This window comes from Muntiacus reevesi, chromosome 3 (assembly GCF_963930625.1).
Source record: "Muntiacus reevesi chromosome 3, mMunRee1.1, whole genome shotgun sequence".
Classification (NCBI taxonomy): Eukaryota; Metazoa; Chordata; class Mammalia; order Artiodactyla; family Cervidae; genus Muntiacus; species Muntiacus reevesi.
Window position 1 is genome coordinate 44175652 of NC_089251.1, and position 18958 is coordinate 44194609.

An 18958-nucleotide genomic window follows, 5' to 3' on the forward strand; every position below is an offset into this window, starting at 1 on the left:
GGTGACTGTAGCCTTGAATTTAAAAGACGTTTACTCCTTGGAAGGAAAGTTATGACCAACCGAGACAGCCTATTAAAAAGTAGAGACATTACTTTGTCAACAAAGGTGCATCTTGTCAAGGCTATGGTTTTTCCAGTGGTCATGTATGGATGTGAGAGTTGGACTATAAAGAAAGCTGAGCGCCGAAGAATTGATGCTTTTGAACTGTGGTGTTAGAGAAGACTCTTGAGAGTTCCTTGGATTCCAAGGAGATCCAACCAGTCTATCCTAAAGGAGATCAGTCCTGGTGTTCATTGGGAGGACAGATGCTAAAGCTGAAACTTCAATACTTTGGCCACCTGATGCAAAGAGCTGTCTCATGTGAAAAGTCCCTGATGCTGGGAGGGGTTGGGGGCAGGAGGAGAAGGGGACGACAGGATGAGATGGTTGGATGGTGTCACCGACTCAGTGGACATGGGTTTGGGGGGACTCTGGCAGTTGGTGATGGACAGGGAAGACTGGCGTGCTGTGGTTCATGGGGTTGCAAAGAGTCAGACACGACTGAGTGACTGAAGTGAACTGACCCAGCTTCTATAGTGTGACTCACTTCTAACAACTATAAAAAAGTAACTTCCAAAGAAGAACAGAGGAAGGGGAAATAACTCTACAATAGAGAAACCTGGTAAATGCTGCTCCAACGTGTGATAAAGGTTAATACCAACAGTGATGCTGTGTGGACTGCATTAATCCCCTAATATGGCGTGACAAGAAAGGCACGTCATCTCTGATAAATTCTTTCCCCAAATTCACAACCTCAGTCTAACCATGAGAAAAACAATAAATAAGTCCAAAATGAGGAAAATTATAAAGGATACCTGGTCAGCAGTCTTAAAGATTGTTTGGTCATGAAAAAGGGAGGATGAGAGACTGTCACAGATAAGAGGAAACTGGGGAGTTATAACAACTAAATGTCATTTAGTTTATTGAGCAATTCAGTGATACCCTGGACTGGATCCTTGAACACAAAGGAAACATAAAATGGAAAAAAATAGTTAAAAACAAATAAAATCTGCAGTTTAGTTAGTAACAATATACCAACTTTAGTTTCTTATTTTTACAAAAGTACCATGGTAATGTAAAATATTGACAGGGAAAACTGGATGAGTATAAGGGAGTTCACTCTACTGTCTTTACAACTTCTGTATAAACCTAAAATTATTCAAAAATAAAGTTAAAGCAAAAAAAAAAAAAAAAAAAAAAAAAAAACTATTTCAGAGGGTTGGTAAGAGAACTGAGTGAGTCAATGCATAAAATATGTTTAGAACAGTACATGGATCATGGTGAAGATATAATAAATAATAGTTTAGTAATTCTGATATTAAACACCTAGTAGATATATACTAGATGGATGAAAACTAAAATACGTAATAACAAACAAACAAGAGCTAACTTCATTAATTCCAAACTTGTTATTGTTATACTGCTCTATCCCTCATTATTTTCTAGCAAAAGCAAACCGTGACTTACACTTTTTTTAAAGCAGAAGTAACGGTGTACATGTCAGAGACTAGGTCATATAAGGCACTGTGGCTTCCTGCTTGCTTTTTCTCTCTTGGATCACCCACTATGGAAGAAACCACGTGCTATGTTAGTTGGTGGCCATTAACCACAAAGGAGCTCAGGGCTCTTCTCACAGCTGATAGTGAGCCTGGAGGCAGACCCTCCAGCCCCAGTTAAGCCTTGGGATGGTGACACTCTGGCTGACACCTGGTACAACTTACAAGATGCCTTCAGCTAAAATCACTTATCTAAGCTGCTTCCAAATTCCCATCCCAACTTCTATGTGAGATAATAAATGTCTGTTGTTTTTTTTAAGCTTCCCTGGTGGTTCAGAAGGTAAAAAATCCACCTGCAATGTGGGAGACCTAGGTTCAACTCCTGAGTTGGGAAGATTCCCTGGAGAAGGGAATAGCAATCCACTGCAGTATTCTTGCCTGGAAAATTTCATGAACAGAGGAGACTGGCGGGCTTGTACATGGAGTGGCAAAGAGTCAGACATGACTGAGTGACCAATACACATACATAAAGGACATAAATATTAATGATAAATTGGAGGCCTCTTGGGAATTCCCTGGCAGTCCAGTGGTTAGGATTCTGTACTTCTACTGCAGAGAGCATGGGTTCCATCCCTGGTCATCGATCTAAGATCTTGCATGCCAAGAGGCATGACCCCCCACCTCCACCACCAAAAAGTTGTAGGCTTCTTGAAGGCACACACTAACAAGGCGCTATAGTGGACATATACTGGTTTTGCTTGTCCAATATGCTTAATTCCTTTGGGAAAATATTCCTCACCTATTCCCTGTGGTATCAGCAGTCAATCTACACTTTACCCTTGCTGTTGTTAGTCACTCAGTCGTGTCCGGCTCTTTGCAATCCCATGGACTGCAGCACTCCAGGCTTCCCTATCCTTCACTATCTCCCAGAGTTTGCTTAACTTCATGTCCATTGGATCAGTGATGTCATCCAATCATCTCATCCTCTGTCACCCTCTTCTCCTACTACCTTCATTCTTTCCACATCAGGACTTTTACAATTAGTCAGCTCTTCACATCAGGCAGCCAAAGTATTGGAGCTTCAGCTTCAGCATCAATCCTTCCAATAAATATTTAGGGTTGATTTCCTTTAGGATTGACTGGTTTTGATCTCCTTGTAGTCCAAAGGACTCTCAAGGGTCTTCGCCGGCACCACAATTTCAAAGCATCAATTCTTTGATGCTCAGTCTTCTTTTTGAAGCTGGAAAGCTCCATTTGTACATGACTACTGGAAAAACCATAGTCTTGACACTACCCTACTCCTGGTTAAAGAGTTGGGCGAATACTGCAAGTTTAAACTATCCTAATTCCTATATATAATGATTTCTCTGTGGAGAGCCATGTGACTTAAGCAGAGAAAATAAGAATTTCAGCCTTTATTCAATATATATATGTTGGGAAGAGAGAAGTACCTCTTTCTATTGGTAATGTTAAGCTGAAAAGATAAGTTTGGACTTGAGAGCCATCCTTTTACAGCCGGAAGGAGTAAGCTTGTTTACAGAATGACATAAACAGAGTCAGAGAGAGTCAACAGCCACTTCTGGGCTTCTTAAGTACATAACCTGCTAACCTCCTTTTGTTCTTAATTAAGTTAGACACTAATAGTAAGTGCTCTGCTTTTTATTTTAAATCTAAGTTGTTAGATAGCCAATGGGAATTTGACCCAGGGAACTCAAACCGGGCCTCTGAAACAACCTACAGGTGTGGGATGGTGAGGGAGGTGGGAAGGAGGTTCAAGAGGGAGGGGACATAGATATACCTATAGCTGATATCAATAACCCCAGATACGCAGATGACATCACCCTTATGGCAGAAAGCAATAAAGAACTAAAGAACCTCTTGATGAAAGTGAAAGAGGAGAGTGAAAAGCCTGGCTTAAAACTCAACATTCAAAAAATGAAGATCATGGCATCCGTCCTATCACTTCATGGCAAATAGATGGGGAAACAATGGAAACTGTGACAGACTTTATTTTTGGGGGCAGAAGGTGACTGCAGCCACAAAATTAAAAGATGCTTGTTCCTTGGAAGAAAAGCTATGACCAACCTAGACCGCATATTAAAAAGCAGAGACATTACTTTGCCAACAAATGTCCATCTAGTCAAAGCTCTGGTTTTTCCAATAGTCATGTATGGATCTGAGAGTTGGACTATAAAGAAAGCTGAGCGCCAAAGAACTATTGTTTTTGAACTGTGGTGTTGGAGAAGACTCTTGAGAGTCCCTTGGACTGCAAGCTCTAGGAGTTGGTGATGGACAGGGAAGCCTGGCATGCTGCAGTCCATGGGGTCGCAGAGTCGGATACAACTGAGTGAATGAACTGAATTGAACTGATGGCTAATTCATTTGATGTTTGGCAGAAACCAACACAATACTGTAAAGCAATTATCCTTCAATTAAAAATAAATAAATTCAATTTTTAAAAAATCTAAGTTGTAAGAAATGTTAAAGAAAGGTTCAAATATCCTGAGAATTCAGATTATTGGATCTAGTTGAGATAACTAGGTAGGAAATGAAAATGAGCATGGATAACATTCCAAGTAGCAACAGAAAAAGATATGCATGTATGGAAAATATTGTCCCACATGGTTAGACTGCACAACAGGTGATAGAGCATGGAGACCTTAAATTATATTCCTAGAGGGCTAAGCTGCTTTTCCTAGACTAACGGCAAGTGTGAGGGGGTTATTTATCACAGGATAGCTAGTCAAACACACTTTGTAATCAATCTTGTTTGGAAGTCACCACTCAGTGAACTATGCACTCATTAACTTTATCATCATAATTCAGTTCCTGCTTCTATACTGTAACCACAGACAAATAACATTAAAATTCAGATATAGACATACTTCCACTATTATTGACTTCCTCTAATCTACTTAAGCTAATAACCCTGGCAATGAAAAAGATGTTGAACTTATTTGGCAGTTAATTTGGGTGCACTTTTAGTGACTACAACTTATTATTAAGTGCCGCCTGTATCTTGGGTGATACTACTGAGCTCTCTTTAATTAATTACAGAAAGATGAGAAACATGATAAAACTGAAACTCAGTTTGTGAGTTCAAAAGTTTCACTTTATTTTTCCTCAATTGAGAAATACATTTTTAAAAATCCATCCAAAAATATTACGAATGACCTGTGGAAGTGAAAGCGTTAGTAGCTCAGTCACATTCATTCTTTGCAACCCCATGGACAGTAGCCAGCCAGGCCCTTTACACCACAAATAAAAATTAAATCAAAATGGATCAAAGACTTAAACATAAAGCTAAAACTATAAAACTCTTGGAGGAAAACAGGAAAAAAGTTTCATAACACTGGATTTGGTAATTATTTCTTGGACATTATATTAAAAGCATAGGAAACAAAAGTAAAAATAGATAAACTAGACTATATCAGAATTAAAATTTTTTTGTACATACAAGGATACTATCTAGAGAGTGAAAAGACAAGCCACAGAATGCCAAAGAATATTTGTAAATCATATATCCAATAAGTGATTGATATCCATGACATAAAAAGAACTCGTATAAGCCAACAGTAACAACAACCAGATTAAAAGTGGGCAAAGGATTTAAGTAAACATTTCTCCAAAGAAGATATACAAATTACCAACAAGTACATGAAAAGATGCTCAATATCACTAATTATTATAGAATCTGACTGAAAACCACGATGAAATACCACTTCAAATCCATTAGGATGGCAATTAAAAAAAAAGAGGAAAGGAAAGAAAAGCTGTTGATGAGGATATGCAGAAATTAGAACCCCTGCACATTGCTGGTAAGGATATAAAGTGGTTATAGCCACTGTGGAGAACAGTTTGGCAGTTCCCCAACAATTGAAATGCAGAATTATCACCTGTTCTCACAATTCTACTCCTAGGCATACACCCTTAGCAGGGACTCAAACAGATATTTGTACATCACATCCATAATAATATTACTCACAAAAAACCAAAAGTGAAAACAACTCAATTGATCATGAACACATTCATGGATAAATAGAATGTGTGTGTGTGTACATATATACACACACAGTGGAGGCATACAGTGGAATATTATTCATCCTCAGAAAGTAATGAAATTCTGACACAGTGCTATAACATGCATAAATTTTAACACATTATTCAAAGCAAAGTAAGCCAGACACAAGACGGTAAGCCTCTTATGAACTCCACTTTCATGAGGTACCTTGTATAATAAGCAAATTCAAAGACACAGAAAGTAGACAGAGATTATCAGGGGCCAGAGAGGTGAGAGTGGGGAGTTATTGTTTAATGAGTACAGAGTTCCTGTTTGGGATAATAAAGAAGTTCTAGAAATAGAGAGTAGTAATGTACTTAATACCACTTAAAAATGGTTAAATGGTAAATTTTACATCTTGTATATTTAACATACTTTTTTTTCTTTTAAAATTATTTTTTTTCCATTTATTTTTATATTATTATATATATTATTATAGTGGTTTCTGTCATACATTGACATGAATCAGCCATGGATTTACATGTATTCCCCATCCCGATCCCCCCTCCCACCTCCCTCTCCACCCGATTCCTCTGGGTCTTCCCAGTGCACCAGGCCTGAGCACTTGTCTCATGCATCCGGCCTGGGCTGGTGATCTGTTTCACCCTAGATAATATACATGTTTCGATGTTAACATACTTTTTTAAAAGTGCTAAGAGTGGGCTTGGGTCAGAGGCCTTCTACATTTATCTTGGCTGTAAAGCAGCAGCATACATGGAATGAAGCCCACAGACCCTGAGCCAGTACATAAATACTAGACAAACACAAGCAGCTTCAACATTGCTGGGCAGGATACCCGGTCACCCTGAGTAGCACAAAAACTGTTTCCAAGTTCTCCTAAAGCTTGGTTTTCTGGCTTCCTCTCAAATACCCCATCTGTCCACAAGAATAGAACCAGGGACCCTGAATGGCAACAATCTGAAAGAAGTCCACGAGCTAGCTGTTGGCAGGCTATCGGAAGCTGAGGGCTTCACTAAAGCCCTGTTCTCAAACACGGTCAACAACTTTGCAAAGACAAACACTGATCGATCTCTCTCTCTTTAAATCTTTACATTGAAACTAATATACAGAAAGAAAAGGGCACATCATAAGAAATAATGATATTTTTTAAAGCTGATTAGGAAGAATTTAAGTTCAAAAATCTCAAATGCATCTCTTAATAAATTAGGGCTTTTTTAAAAAAAATAAAATTACTTTAGCACAAAAGCATTTTCTTAATTGCCAAATGTTAAATAATTTCTTTTGATTTACTTTTTTCCCAAATGGAAGGGCCAGTGATAACAGCTACCAAAAACCTCAAGTTGTATATTAGATGGCCAACTTAGTAGTAGGGGCTTCCCTTGTAGCTCAATTGGTAAAGAATCTACCTACGATGCAGAAGACCTGGGTTCAATTCCTGGGTCAGGAAGATCCCCTGGAGAAGGAAATGGCAACCCACTCTAGTATTCTTGCCTGGAGAATCCCATGGACAGAGGAGCCTGGTAGGCCTCAGTCCATGGGGACACAAGAGTCAGACATGACTTAGCGACTAAACCACCCCCACCAAACTTAGCAGTAAGACTGTTAAACAAAGACTAAGGTTAGCAATTCATACTAACATATTCATACAAAAAACAAGTTATTACCAGTTCCTCACTTTCTTTCATTTTCTCCATCTCTTCCAACACATCCCAAAGCAACTTATCTACATTAAAACATTTCTTCTAAAAAAAAAAAAAAATTCTTCTATCTGCTCACTTCTCTCCACTCTGACTGCTAAAACTATCTCCATCTTCCTGGCTAACATTATCTTACCTGGACCACCACTATAGTGCCCGCTAAGTGTTCTCCTGACTATGCTTTTTTCCCTTTTGGCAATGTAATGATTTTTATTAGTTATCCCTGGGCTTGCCAAGTTTTGAAACATGTTACAACAAAATTTGAAAATGAAGGAGATCATCCTAATTATGGGAAAAAGGTAGAAATGTGGGATAAAGACTGTCAAAAGTCCAGGTAAACCCACATAAACCCATTTTGAAACAGAGTACTAATTTTGACTACAAAATTTGAAAAGAAAGGAGATTGTCCTAATTATGGGAAAGAGGTAGAAATGTGGGATGAAGACTGTCAGAAGTCCAGGTAAACCCATGAAAACCCATTCTGAAACAGAGTACTAATTTTGACTCTGTTCATTCTAGATACCTAACCTTGCTAATAAAATGAAAGAGGAAGTTTTCAGGACTTTTATTTTTACCTTGAAATCCCATTTTACCTAACTACTATCACACAAATATTTGGAAGCAAAAGAGAATAACTTTTAATGTGCAAAAAAACTGATCCAACCTTGATTTTTTTCCCTAACCTCTCAGAATCATGGCTTCACTCTTGACTCTATTATAATCCATCCTTCTCACATGAATTTAGGAATTCTATGAGGACATAAGTCACATTACATCAGCCCCTTGTTTTGAAGCCCTCCAATGGTTTCCTACTATACTTTGAATAAAAATTCAAATCTCCTACCAAGGCCAACTCGCTGCCTTTGCTTTTCCTTCAGCACATATTTTGTGCTCTCCAATCACCGCCCCTTCTTAGAGAAGTCTTCCCTCTCTTAAACAAAAGCAAAAGTCCTTTACTTTGAGGTGGGGTCTGGGGGTCCATAATTTTTTAAAGCTCCTTAAGTGAGTCTGATACACAGTGAAGCTGAAAATTACTAGTAAATGAGTCTTGCTTTTGTTTGAGACAATTTTTCTGTCAATTTATTTCCTGGTACTTGTTGCCACCTATGGTTTGAGAAACTGGAAAACCAACATGTAGGAAAAGTTTGGTTTTTTTTTTTTTAGAAAAGGAAAGAAAAAAAAAGTGGTGGGAGGGAGGTGGAGAGAGAAAAAGGAAGGAAGGAAGAAAGTAAGAAGGAAAGAATGGGCAACCTGTACTAAACCAGTGCCAAAGGTCACACCTATGTGCTAAACAAAAGGGTTATGCTCATAAACTCTAGGGAAGTCATACTATTTGTACCAACTTTTTCATTTTTCTTAGTTCATGACACTCTGAGTCAGAGATGAAGTCAGAGCAATCAAATGCAAATGTTACCTCCATAAAACTACCTTCCTCAACTTCCTGGGTAAAGAGAGCCATTTCCTTTTCTGAGCTTTGATAAGGCTCTTCAGTCTCTGATACACTTTCTTACACTACTTACTACTATTTTTTGTTTTCTGTCAGCTCCTTAAGATAAGAGTTGTCCATATTGTTCACTGATATATCCTCAACACCTACACAGTGCCTGATAGTAGATGCTTAGTAAAATAATGAGTTAAATGATTCATTTATTCATTCAACAACTATTTCCTGAACATCACAGGCCAAGTAGCATCCTAGACTTTGAGAATATAGCAATGAATAAAACAGCAATAATCCTCACCCCTTTGCATGCTAATATAGAACACAGACAAGTATAGTAGATACAATAAAATATATAGCATGGTAGATAGTAATAAGTGCCAAGAAGAAAAAATAAAGCAGAAAAGACTAATTGATGACGATTAAATGTAGATCAGTGGTTGTCTAGGAACTGTGCTGGAGAGAGACAGATGGACTGTACAGGGGAAGAAGGAGACTTTTAAGGGATGGATAACCTGTTCTGTCACTTGACTGCCATGGTGGTTTCACAAGTACATCTATACACCAGTCAAAATTAATCAAATTGGATACTTCCAATGGATATACTATATTGTATGGAAATTATATCTCAATAAAGTTTTCAAAAAATACAACAGAAAGTGAAGACTAAACTTTAGAGAGGTGGTCAGTGAAAGTGCTATTGAGAAGGTAAATTTTTTTTTTTAAATGACCTTAGAAAAATAAATAAATGAAATACAATTAAAAAGACCTCAGGAAAGTGAAAAGACTAACTCTAGGATACTTAAATGAAGACCAATCAAGAGAGAGAGATCAGCAAATGTGCAGACTCTAAAGAGGGAGCATGCCTAGCATGATCCATGAATCAGCAAGGAGGTCACTGGGTCTAGCTACAGTAGACTGAGGAAGGGAGAGAGCTATTAATCTGACTGTGACATGAAGGCCCTACAGAAAGACGAACACATTAACTGACTTGGGCTTTAACAGAGTTACTGTGTTGACACACTGCTGTGTGTAGAGAACTGCCAAAGGCAGATGCAGAGAGTTCAGTTAGGAGGATGTTACTACAATCTAGGAGAGAAGTTATGGTGATCTGAACAGAGTAGAGGGGAACAGTGAAGAGTAACCGAACTAAAGCCAGCAAGATCTGAAGATGGACTAGATGCAGGCATGAGAAGAAGAGGACAGGAACTAGAAGAATGGAGGTAACACTGACTGAGATGATAAAAAATGAAGGAGGAACAAATAAGGAAGGCAACAGAGGAACTTAGTCTGAGGCATATTCAATTTTTTTATAACCTTTCCATATTTAAATAGAGTTCTCAAGTATGTCATAAGTATATACATGGAATTTAAGGGAGAAATTCAGTTTGGAAATACAAATTTGGGAGTTGTTAGGGTATAAGTGGTATTTAAATCCATTAAACAAATAAGACCACCTAGGAAGTGTGTTGCAGATAGGGAAGAAAACAAGACCAAAACTTAAGCTCAAGGGCACTTCAACATTGAGAAGCTGGGGAAATAAGAAAGAACCAGCCAGAAAAATATGAAAAGGAAAAAAAGAACAGACTAGCAATTAGAAGGAAAATTAGGCAACTATGGTGTCTTAGAAGACAAGTGTTTCAAAGAATAGAGAATTCAAGTATGTCAGATGTTGTTCTTAAGTTTCAAAGGTTATCACTTAAGACCAAAATAAATGCAAAAATATTACATAAATTTTTGAACAAAGGCTTGATTAAGAAAATCAAGTATATTAAAAGTAGAGCAGTCTAATCTTTAACACATCAAAATATTAAATGCCACTTATTACTACATAATTCTTACATTAAAATATCCCAAAATGCCTACTTTTTAACTGGTAAATTATCGACTACTGAAAAGTTCTGATTTTAATTGTTTCAAAACTAGATGACCATTTAAATTCCGCCCCCCACTGGCTATTACCTATTCTCTATTCATTCTAATTGAAAATGCTAACAAAAGTTTTCTAGCATCTTTTTTCTTTTGTAAAACACTTCCTTCTGTACAAGGTATTTTTGCAAATAACTAATTCAGAGCTAGCCAGAATTTAAATATTAAGTTTTGGGTCTCCATGTTTGTTTAACAAAAATGAACACAATAAAAATCATAACGGCTTTCAATGAGGACCAAATTTTTTACTCTTATTTATTTTCTGTGTTGTTATAGACCTTGGGCACTGCCCTCCTACAAATTATATCTTGGAACTGTAAATTTAGGACTACAACTTTAGAAAACAAATTATTATGAAATATATCTTAGAGTTACAAAAAGGGTTGACCTATTTAGAACTAATTAAAAATCCAATATTTGAAACCTTATATAAAATATAAAATGGGAAAAAATATATATATAAAATGGAAAAATTCCTTTATTAAGAAAAAGTATTCTAAACTGATTTAAAGCATCCTCAAGCTGTTCATCAATCCGTACTGGCAAAGGGTGGTTTGTTAGATTAGTTTGACTAATTTCTCTGTAGGCTTTCCTTTATTACATTGTTAAAAGTGAAAATCCAACTTTAAAAATAAGAATTATCAGAAATAGGCCACGCATTACAACTTGTATAACTAATAAGATTATCTAAGCTCCCCTCCACAGCTATTGCAACGTGATCTCAAAATGGTGACTGAGTGTTAATTCTCTATATCCCATCCTTACAAATTTCCCCACATACTGATACATATACAAGTAAGTGTATATATACCTATGTAAAAGAGAAAGGCATGAGAAAGGGAGAATGTGTTTTAAACTTTGCTTCTTCTCCTATGACACAAAGCAAGGAGTTGTGGTGGCTGTGCTCAGGCTTAAGAGGCTACAACAGTATGTAAGAGCACTCAGCATAAAACTGATTATTACTCAGGTTTTAGCAGGTTCTTGCTCCTTACCAGATAAAATTATACAAGGAGATCAGTGTACATTGTTTTAGAAGGAATTGTGCAAGTTAAAAATAAGTGATTACTTTCTTTTGAGATTAGGTGTTTACCTATGTTTCAGACAAAATGCTGGCCTTTTAATCCAGAGCCAAATCTGTCTTGATCCAAGAAATGAGAGCATGTTTATCATTGTATGGGCTTCCTGATGGCTCAGACAGTAAAGAATCCGTGTGCAATGCAGGAGACCCAGGTTTGATTCCTGAGTTGGGAAGATCTCTTGGAGAAGGGAATGGCTACCCAATCCAGTATTCTTGTCTGGAGAATTCCATGGACAGAGGAGCCAGGGGGTTACAGTCCCTGGGGTCTGACATGACTGAGCAACTTTCACTTATATTCACTCACCATTGTATATAATCTCTTGATATCCCATTTCTTATCTAACTGCTTGAAAATGACAGGACTGCACATCTGATGAGATGGGCAGGGAAAAAAAAACAGATCAGTAAAGGTAGACTCTACTTCTTCCCTATGTTGGCTGAAAACATAAGTCAAAACTAGAGTGCTTGATAAAATAAAACTTCCTCTAGAAAAGGCAACAACATTAGCCATTTTTTAAAAATAACAATAAAGAAACAGAGCTTTATACTTCAGGATCTCTACAGGCAGGGAATCTCTAAATACTTGAGAAAAAACAGTTTAGCAGAAGAAAGAAGAAGTAATTTACTACTAAATGGTTTAGCATGGACGTTGTGGCAAAATGTTTCCTCACAAAATGTCTTACTGGTCTTGAAAAACAAGAAGTTACAAAAGAAAAATTAACATGTCTTTATAAAAAGCCAAAATTGAGGCTTTAAAGAGAGAAATAACTATATATGAGACTCTACTAAGCATATAAATCATCCCCCCACCCCCAAAAATGTTACTGTTTAAAAAAAGAAAAACATTCTATGAGAAATTCTATTTCAGTTAGAAGAAAGACAAACACAGCAGAGGTACTGACGAAGTAAGCAAAACAATGAAACTTTCCTGAATATACATGCCAGTCCTCATTTATGATAAAATATGAAAGGATATCAATTATACAAGTAAAGCACTGAGGTTCTTCCCTTTGGACATGAAATGTTTACCTCAAAGTTTTCTGTGTACTTTTACGACTCAACTCATGTTTTATTCCTGCAAAAATTTTATTTCTGTTGAAGAAAAACATTTACTACAAGAAAGGTAATTAGGTCACTAGTGCACAGTCATTTTCTCTAGCTTTGCATACGTCCATAAATATTTACTTCCTTAGTAACCTCTCTATTACTTTGGCTTCCTCATACTCCAAAGGTATTATATATTGTGGTTAATAAAAAAAAAAAAGAGGTAAAACGTGAACTTTGCTTGCCAATTGTTAAATGTACTTTTTGGACCAAAGAAAGAAGTAATGCAAACAAACTGGGTAGAAGAGAGAAACTTAAGCAGGGAGGGGGAATAAAAAACCAAAAACCGACCACCACCACATCTAGTACCTGAATAAATAGTCCTCAGTCAGTTCAGTCATTCAGTCATGTCCAACTCTTTGCAACTGGAGCAGACCAGGATTCCTTGTACATTACCAACTCCCAGAGTTTGCTCAAAATCATGTCCATCGAGTCGGTGATGCCATCCAACTATTTCATCCTCTGTCGTCCCCTTCTTCTCCTGCCTTCTGTCTTTCCCAGAATCAGGGTCTTTTCCATTGAGTTGTTTTTCACATCAGGTGGCCAAAGTATTGGAGCTTCAGCTTCAACATCAGTCCTTCCAATGAATATTCAGGACTAATTTCCTTTAGGATGGACTGGTTGGATCTCCTTGCTGTCCAAGGAACTCTTAAGAGTCTTCTCCAACACCATAGTTCAGAAGACTCAGTTCTTTGGCACTCAGCTTTCTCTATGGTCCAAATCTCACACCCATACATGACTACTGGAAAAACCATAGCTTTGACTAGACGGACTTTTGTTGGCAAAGTAATGTCTCTGCTTTTTAATATGCTATCTACGTTTGTCATAGCTTTTCTTCCAAGGAGCAAGTGTCTTTTAATTTCATGGCTGAAGTCACCATCTGCAGTGATTTTGGAGCCCAAGAAAATAAGGTCTCTCACTATTTCCATGGTTTCCCCATCCATTTGCCATGAAGTGATGGGACCAGAGGCCATGATCTTAGTTTTCTGAACGTTGAGTTTTAAGCCAGCTTTTTCACTCTTGTCTTTTATCCTCATCAAGAGGCTCTTTTGCTCCTCTTCACTTTCTGCCATAAGGGTGGTGTCATCTGCATATATGAGATCATTGATATTTCTCCTGGCAATCTTGATTCCAGCTTGTGCTCTATCCAGCCTAGCGTTTCTCATGATGTACGTTGCGTATAAGTTAAATAAGCAGGATGACAGTCTACAGCCTTGACGTACTCCTTTTCCTATTTGGAAGCAGTCTGTTGGTGCATGTCCAGTTCTAACTGTTGCTTCCTGACCTGCATATTAAATCAGAGTATTTTGCTACCTTTAACACAGTGGTTCTCAACCCTGGATGAATACTGAAATCACCAGTTTTAGTTGGCTTTTTTTTGTTTGTTTGTATTTTGGCCACACTACGGGGCATGCAGGATTTTAGTTTTCTGACCAAGGATCAAACCTGTAAACCCTGCAGTGGAGTCATAACCACTGGATGGCCTGGAAAGTCCCTGACCTTTTTTTGAAATCAACAGTTTTAAAGAACACTGATGCCCAGGTCCCATCCCCACAGATTCTTTTTTTTTTAATTTTTAAAAAATTTATTATATTTTTGGCTGTGCTGGGTCTTCATTGCTATGCGGACTTTTCTCTAGTTGAGACTAGCGAGGCCACTATCTAGTTGCAGTATATGGGCTTCTCAAAGTAGTGGCTTCTCTTGTTTTGGAGCATGGGTTCTAGGCATGCAGGCTTCAGCAGCTATGGCATGTGGGCTCAGCAGTTGAGGCTTCTGGGCTCTAGAGCACAGGCTCAGTAGTTGCGGCCCACGGGCTCAGGTGATCCATAGCATGTGTGATCTTCCTAGATCAGGGATCGAACCTATGTCTTCTGCATTGGCATGCAGATTCTTTATTACTGAGCCACCGGTGAAGCCTTCCACAGATTCTTATTTAATTAGTGTGAAGTATGTCCAGAGCACGAGAACTGTTAAAGATCCAAAACTCATTCTTATATGCAGCGTTGACCAAGAACCACTGATTTAAAATGACACAAAATGAACACAGTGATTTAGTTGATTAAGATATATGAACAGACACACACACACTAGAGTTCAGAAAACTTGATCGTTCTTCTTAGAAACAACCTCTTAATACCTTAGCATCATTAATTCTCTAACAAACTCATCCAATGACAGTACTGTGAAAGTAACTTTGCCTTTGTTGCCTATGTATGTTCTAAAAATTGGTAACTTGACTTAGTAAAGTATGTCATAAATAACATTCATCTAGAAGCTGACAGAAGTACTAACCAAAGGTCCAGGTCTCACTAAAACATTTCTGGTAGGATCCGGGTTGTATATTTTACCGCCAGTTTAGGTTCTATTACAGTTTATTTTTTTCTTTACACCTTTTCTTGATTTAAGAATATATTCGCAGTCGAAGAATCTTTGTGGGTTTAAGTACATTTCCAATCATTTGCATAGTGATCATTTTCTTTATAACTTTGAAGTATAAATAGTGTACAATAAACTGCATATCTAAAGTATGCAATTTCATAAGTTCGATATAAATATATATCCATAAAACTGTTGCCACAATGAACATAAACATTTCTATCACACTTAAAAATTTTCATGCACCCCTCTGTAATCTAACTTAATCCCTCTCTACTCTTATGCCTAGGCAGCTGCTTCCTGTCACTATAGGTTACTTTGCATTTTCTAGGATTTTATATGAGAAGAATCATACATTATGCTAAAAAAAACTTTTCATCTGGCTTATTTCACTCAGCAAATGATTTTGAGATTCAACCAGTTTGTGGTGTATATCAAAAGTTCTTTCCCTCTTATTGCTAAGTAATATTCCTATCAATGCTCTTGATTACCACATTGTATACCTAACATATTTTCTTGGCACAGACTATTGTGAGAAGCTAAAAAAAGCTCCTCGATGTGGGCATCAATGATTTTTGGAAAAAACTAGGTCTGGTGATCCCCATTTTAGTTCTCACTTTACCATTTAGCAGGTGGGTCTGAAGCAAGTCACTTATCTGCCTCATATATCTTCTCTAGAAAATGGGCTTATATGTCACCTCACCTATGTAATTTATCTTAGACAAGTCCTTAAAGACTCTCTGACTTCTAGGACCTATTGATTCTACTGAAATAGGTAAACCTTCTAGAAAAACAGCAATGCTCATTTGTTTACATACTGCCTGTGGCTGCTTCTGAGCTGCAGCAAGAAACTACACACTTGCAAGAGAAATTATATAGCTGTCAACCCTAAAATATCTGTCCTCTTAAAAAAAAGCTTACCAACTTATTCTAAGTAATCATGAAATGTTCCTGAAGCTAGCTAAAAAACATCTGTAGTGATGTTTAGAATTATTGACAAAAAAACCACTTCACTATTTTTTAAAAAGTTTTTTTAATTACTTTAGCTAACAAAATGAAAGGAAAATCATAGGAACTCAAAAATAGATTTTTTAAATCCCTGTGTCAATATCCAATAAGTTTAGATGGCATATAAAATCAAAAGGTACGTTATAAACCCTAGTTCAAGAAATACTAGGAAAATATCAAGTTAAAGGAATACTATAATAGTTTTCTTCCCAAGTGGCACTTAGTGGTAAAGAACCTGCCTGCCAATCAGAAGAGGTTAAGAGATGCAGGTTCGATCCCAGGGTTGGGAAGATCCCCTGGAGGAGGGCATGGTTACCTACTCCAGTATTCTTGCCTGGAGAATCCCACGAACAGAGGAGCCTGGTGGGCTACCAGGGTGGCAAAGAATCGGACACAACTGAAGTGACTTATTAGCACAGCATATGGTTTTCTAGGAAAGTCAAAGCAGATACATACGTTTCCATCTTCTTGCCCAAAGAACAAATACTTGAAGACAAAATGAAATAATCACTACTGCCAGAATAAAAACTGAATAGCCTATACAAATGGCTGGTGAAATTGAAATATCCAAGAATACTTTCTGCACCTTTTAAAATGTCTGATTTTTGGTTTAGGAATAATTGGAGTGGTTAAGAAAATGGACTTTAGGATCAGAGAAACCAAAGTCATAAAGGCTTTGAAAATAACGGAATAAAAGAACCTCAAAATAAATTTTGCAAAAGTACAATTTTTAAAAAGGGATTATCTTTTAAATTAAAATTAAAAAGTCATGAGGGAACTACAAATACTGAATAATCCTAAGAAACTCAATAAGGGAATATGTGAGGAAACCTGCCAGCTAAAAAAATGTTCTCCTTATTGGAAGAAAAGTGAAACAGAACCACTTATTTGATTATTTATCTGGAAATAAATCTAATTAGCTAATTCAATGGTCTGGGTTTCCTCTTCTTAATTACAAGTTGCTGCGCTTTTTTCCCCCCAAAAGACATATACCAGGTCTTTAAAAGTCTGATCTGGCAGTCACCTGACTGCCAGTTCAAACTGACTTCAAGAAAAACCATGTGGATGTCTGCCAAGATGACACTGGAAAATGAAAGGACGCGGTGAGTGAGTGAGCGCGTGAGTGAGCGAGTGAGCAAGAGCCACTCAGTCATGCTCCACTCTGCGATTCCATGGACTGAAGCCCATCAGGTTCCTCTGTCCATGGGATTCTCCAGGCAAGAATACTGGAGTGGGTTGCCATTTCCTTCTCCATCGCAAGGAAAGCAGTACTGTTTTGTAAATAATCAGTATCAATTAAAAATTATTTGTAGGCTCAGGGACAGAAATAGTATATACTCAGGGTCTTTAGGACAATATTGTAATTAAAATACATGGCCTCTTATATCTGAATGCCTATAAAAATGAGTTTTGTGAGTCAGTTTTGTTCTGTGTTGTTTAATCTTAATTTCTGGTCTTTATTTAGCATCTTTATCATTGCTTTGGAGATTCTGAATGCTGAGATCTAACCAAAAGGGAGCAGTGGCCAACTTCTGTGCAGTCACCTTATTGATCCATTTTGTTCCTCTGAGATAGCTATACTAGAGGCTGGTGGCTTTCACACACAATCCACAATTGAGAATATCTATATTTTCAGATGATTTCTATCTCTGAAAAAGGATTCTAAAAAGCAGAATCTTTTCCTATTATTATCTCTGCAAACAAAGACCATTAAATAAATTGTACTGAATGTATGACTAACATGTAATAGAAAATACATGTACAAAGGGAAATTGACCGAAGCTTGAACTCACCTGCCCACTTTTCCCTATTTCCAGCTCCATGATGGCAACAGGAGCATGTATTTGAGCTGAATGTCTTGACTGCGATTTGCCATCAACTCTCCAGCTCAAGCCCCGAAGCCCACTGTCCCAGCGGCTCTGGTTCATAAGGCTCTCTCGGATTTTTGTCTTATGGCTCTTCCAGAACTTGGAAATGACAGCAGCTTGCTCAGGTGTGATCCCTCCTTGCTTTTTGGTTTGAGCAGTCAAGAATGCCTCCAGCTGGTTGAAATCCATGTCTGCAGATGCAATAGACTAAAGACAGAAAAAGGAATAAATTTGAATTTGGTAGATAACTAGAAAAAGATAGTTTCTTAATTACAGATCACACTTTTAAATGATTCTTAATCACTGAATAAGCTTTCAAAAAGGATCTTCAAGGCCTTCCCTGGTGGTCCAGTGGTTGAGAGTCCACCTGCTGAAGCAGGGAACACAGATTCAATCCCTGATTTGGAAGGATCCCACATGCTATGGAGCAACTAAGCCTGCTGCAGCACAACAAATGAGCCAGCACTCCAGAGTCTGCGAGCCATAACTACTGAAACCATGCCCCACAACTACTCAAGCCCACAGGCCCTAGAGCCCGTGCTCCACAAGAAGAGAAACCATCACAATGAGAAGTCCGTGCACCCCAACTAGAGAATAGTCCATGCTTGATGCAACTAGACAAAGCCCATGCACAGCAATGAAGACCTAGCACAGCCAAATGAATAAATCTTTTAAAAATGGGTCATCAAAAGACAGTAATGAGAATAAGCTCTTCATAAGTACAAAAATAATCCCTTTGAAATACTGAATATAGGAAAAGTTACTGTTAAAAATTTCTCATTGGGAATTCCCTGGTGGTCCAGTAGACAGGACTCCATGCTCTCTATGCTGAGGACCCAAGTTCAATCCCTGGTTGGAGAACAAAGATCTCAGAAGCCATAAGGCAAGACCAAAAGAAAAA

The 18958-nt window shown here is 37.6% G+C and overlaps 1 protein-coding gene across 3 annotated transcripts in view; it reads right to left on the minus strand.

Annotated features, from left to right (window-relative positions):
* Window positions 1–18958, minus strand: part of COMMD1 (copper metabolism domain containing 1) — a 187624-nt gene that overhangs the window by 86680 nt on the left and 81986 nt on the right. For 2 of the 3 annotated variants that reach the window (XM_065927261.1, XM_065927262.1), the window contains exon 2: window positions 17983–18264. In XM_065927261.1, coding sequence (XP_065783333.1) covers window positions 17983–18264 — 282 coding nt within the window. Of the gene's footprint in view, window positions 1–14708; window positions 14823–17982; window positions 18265–18958 lie in introns of those variants that run through there. The other variant, XM_065927263.1, reaches the window with a different exon arrangement.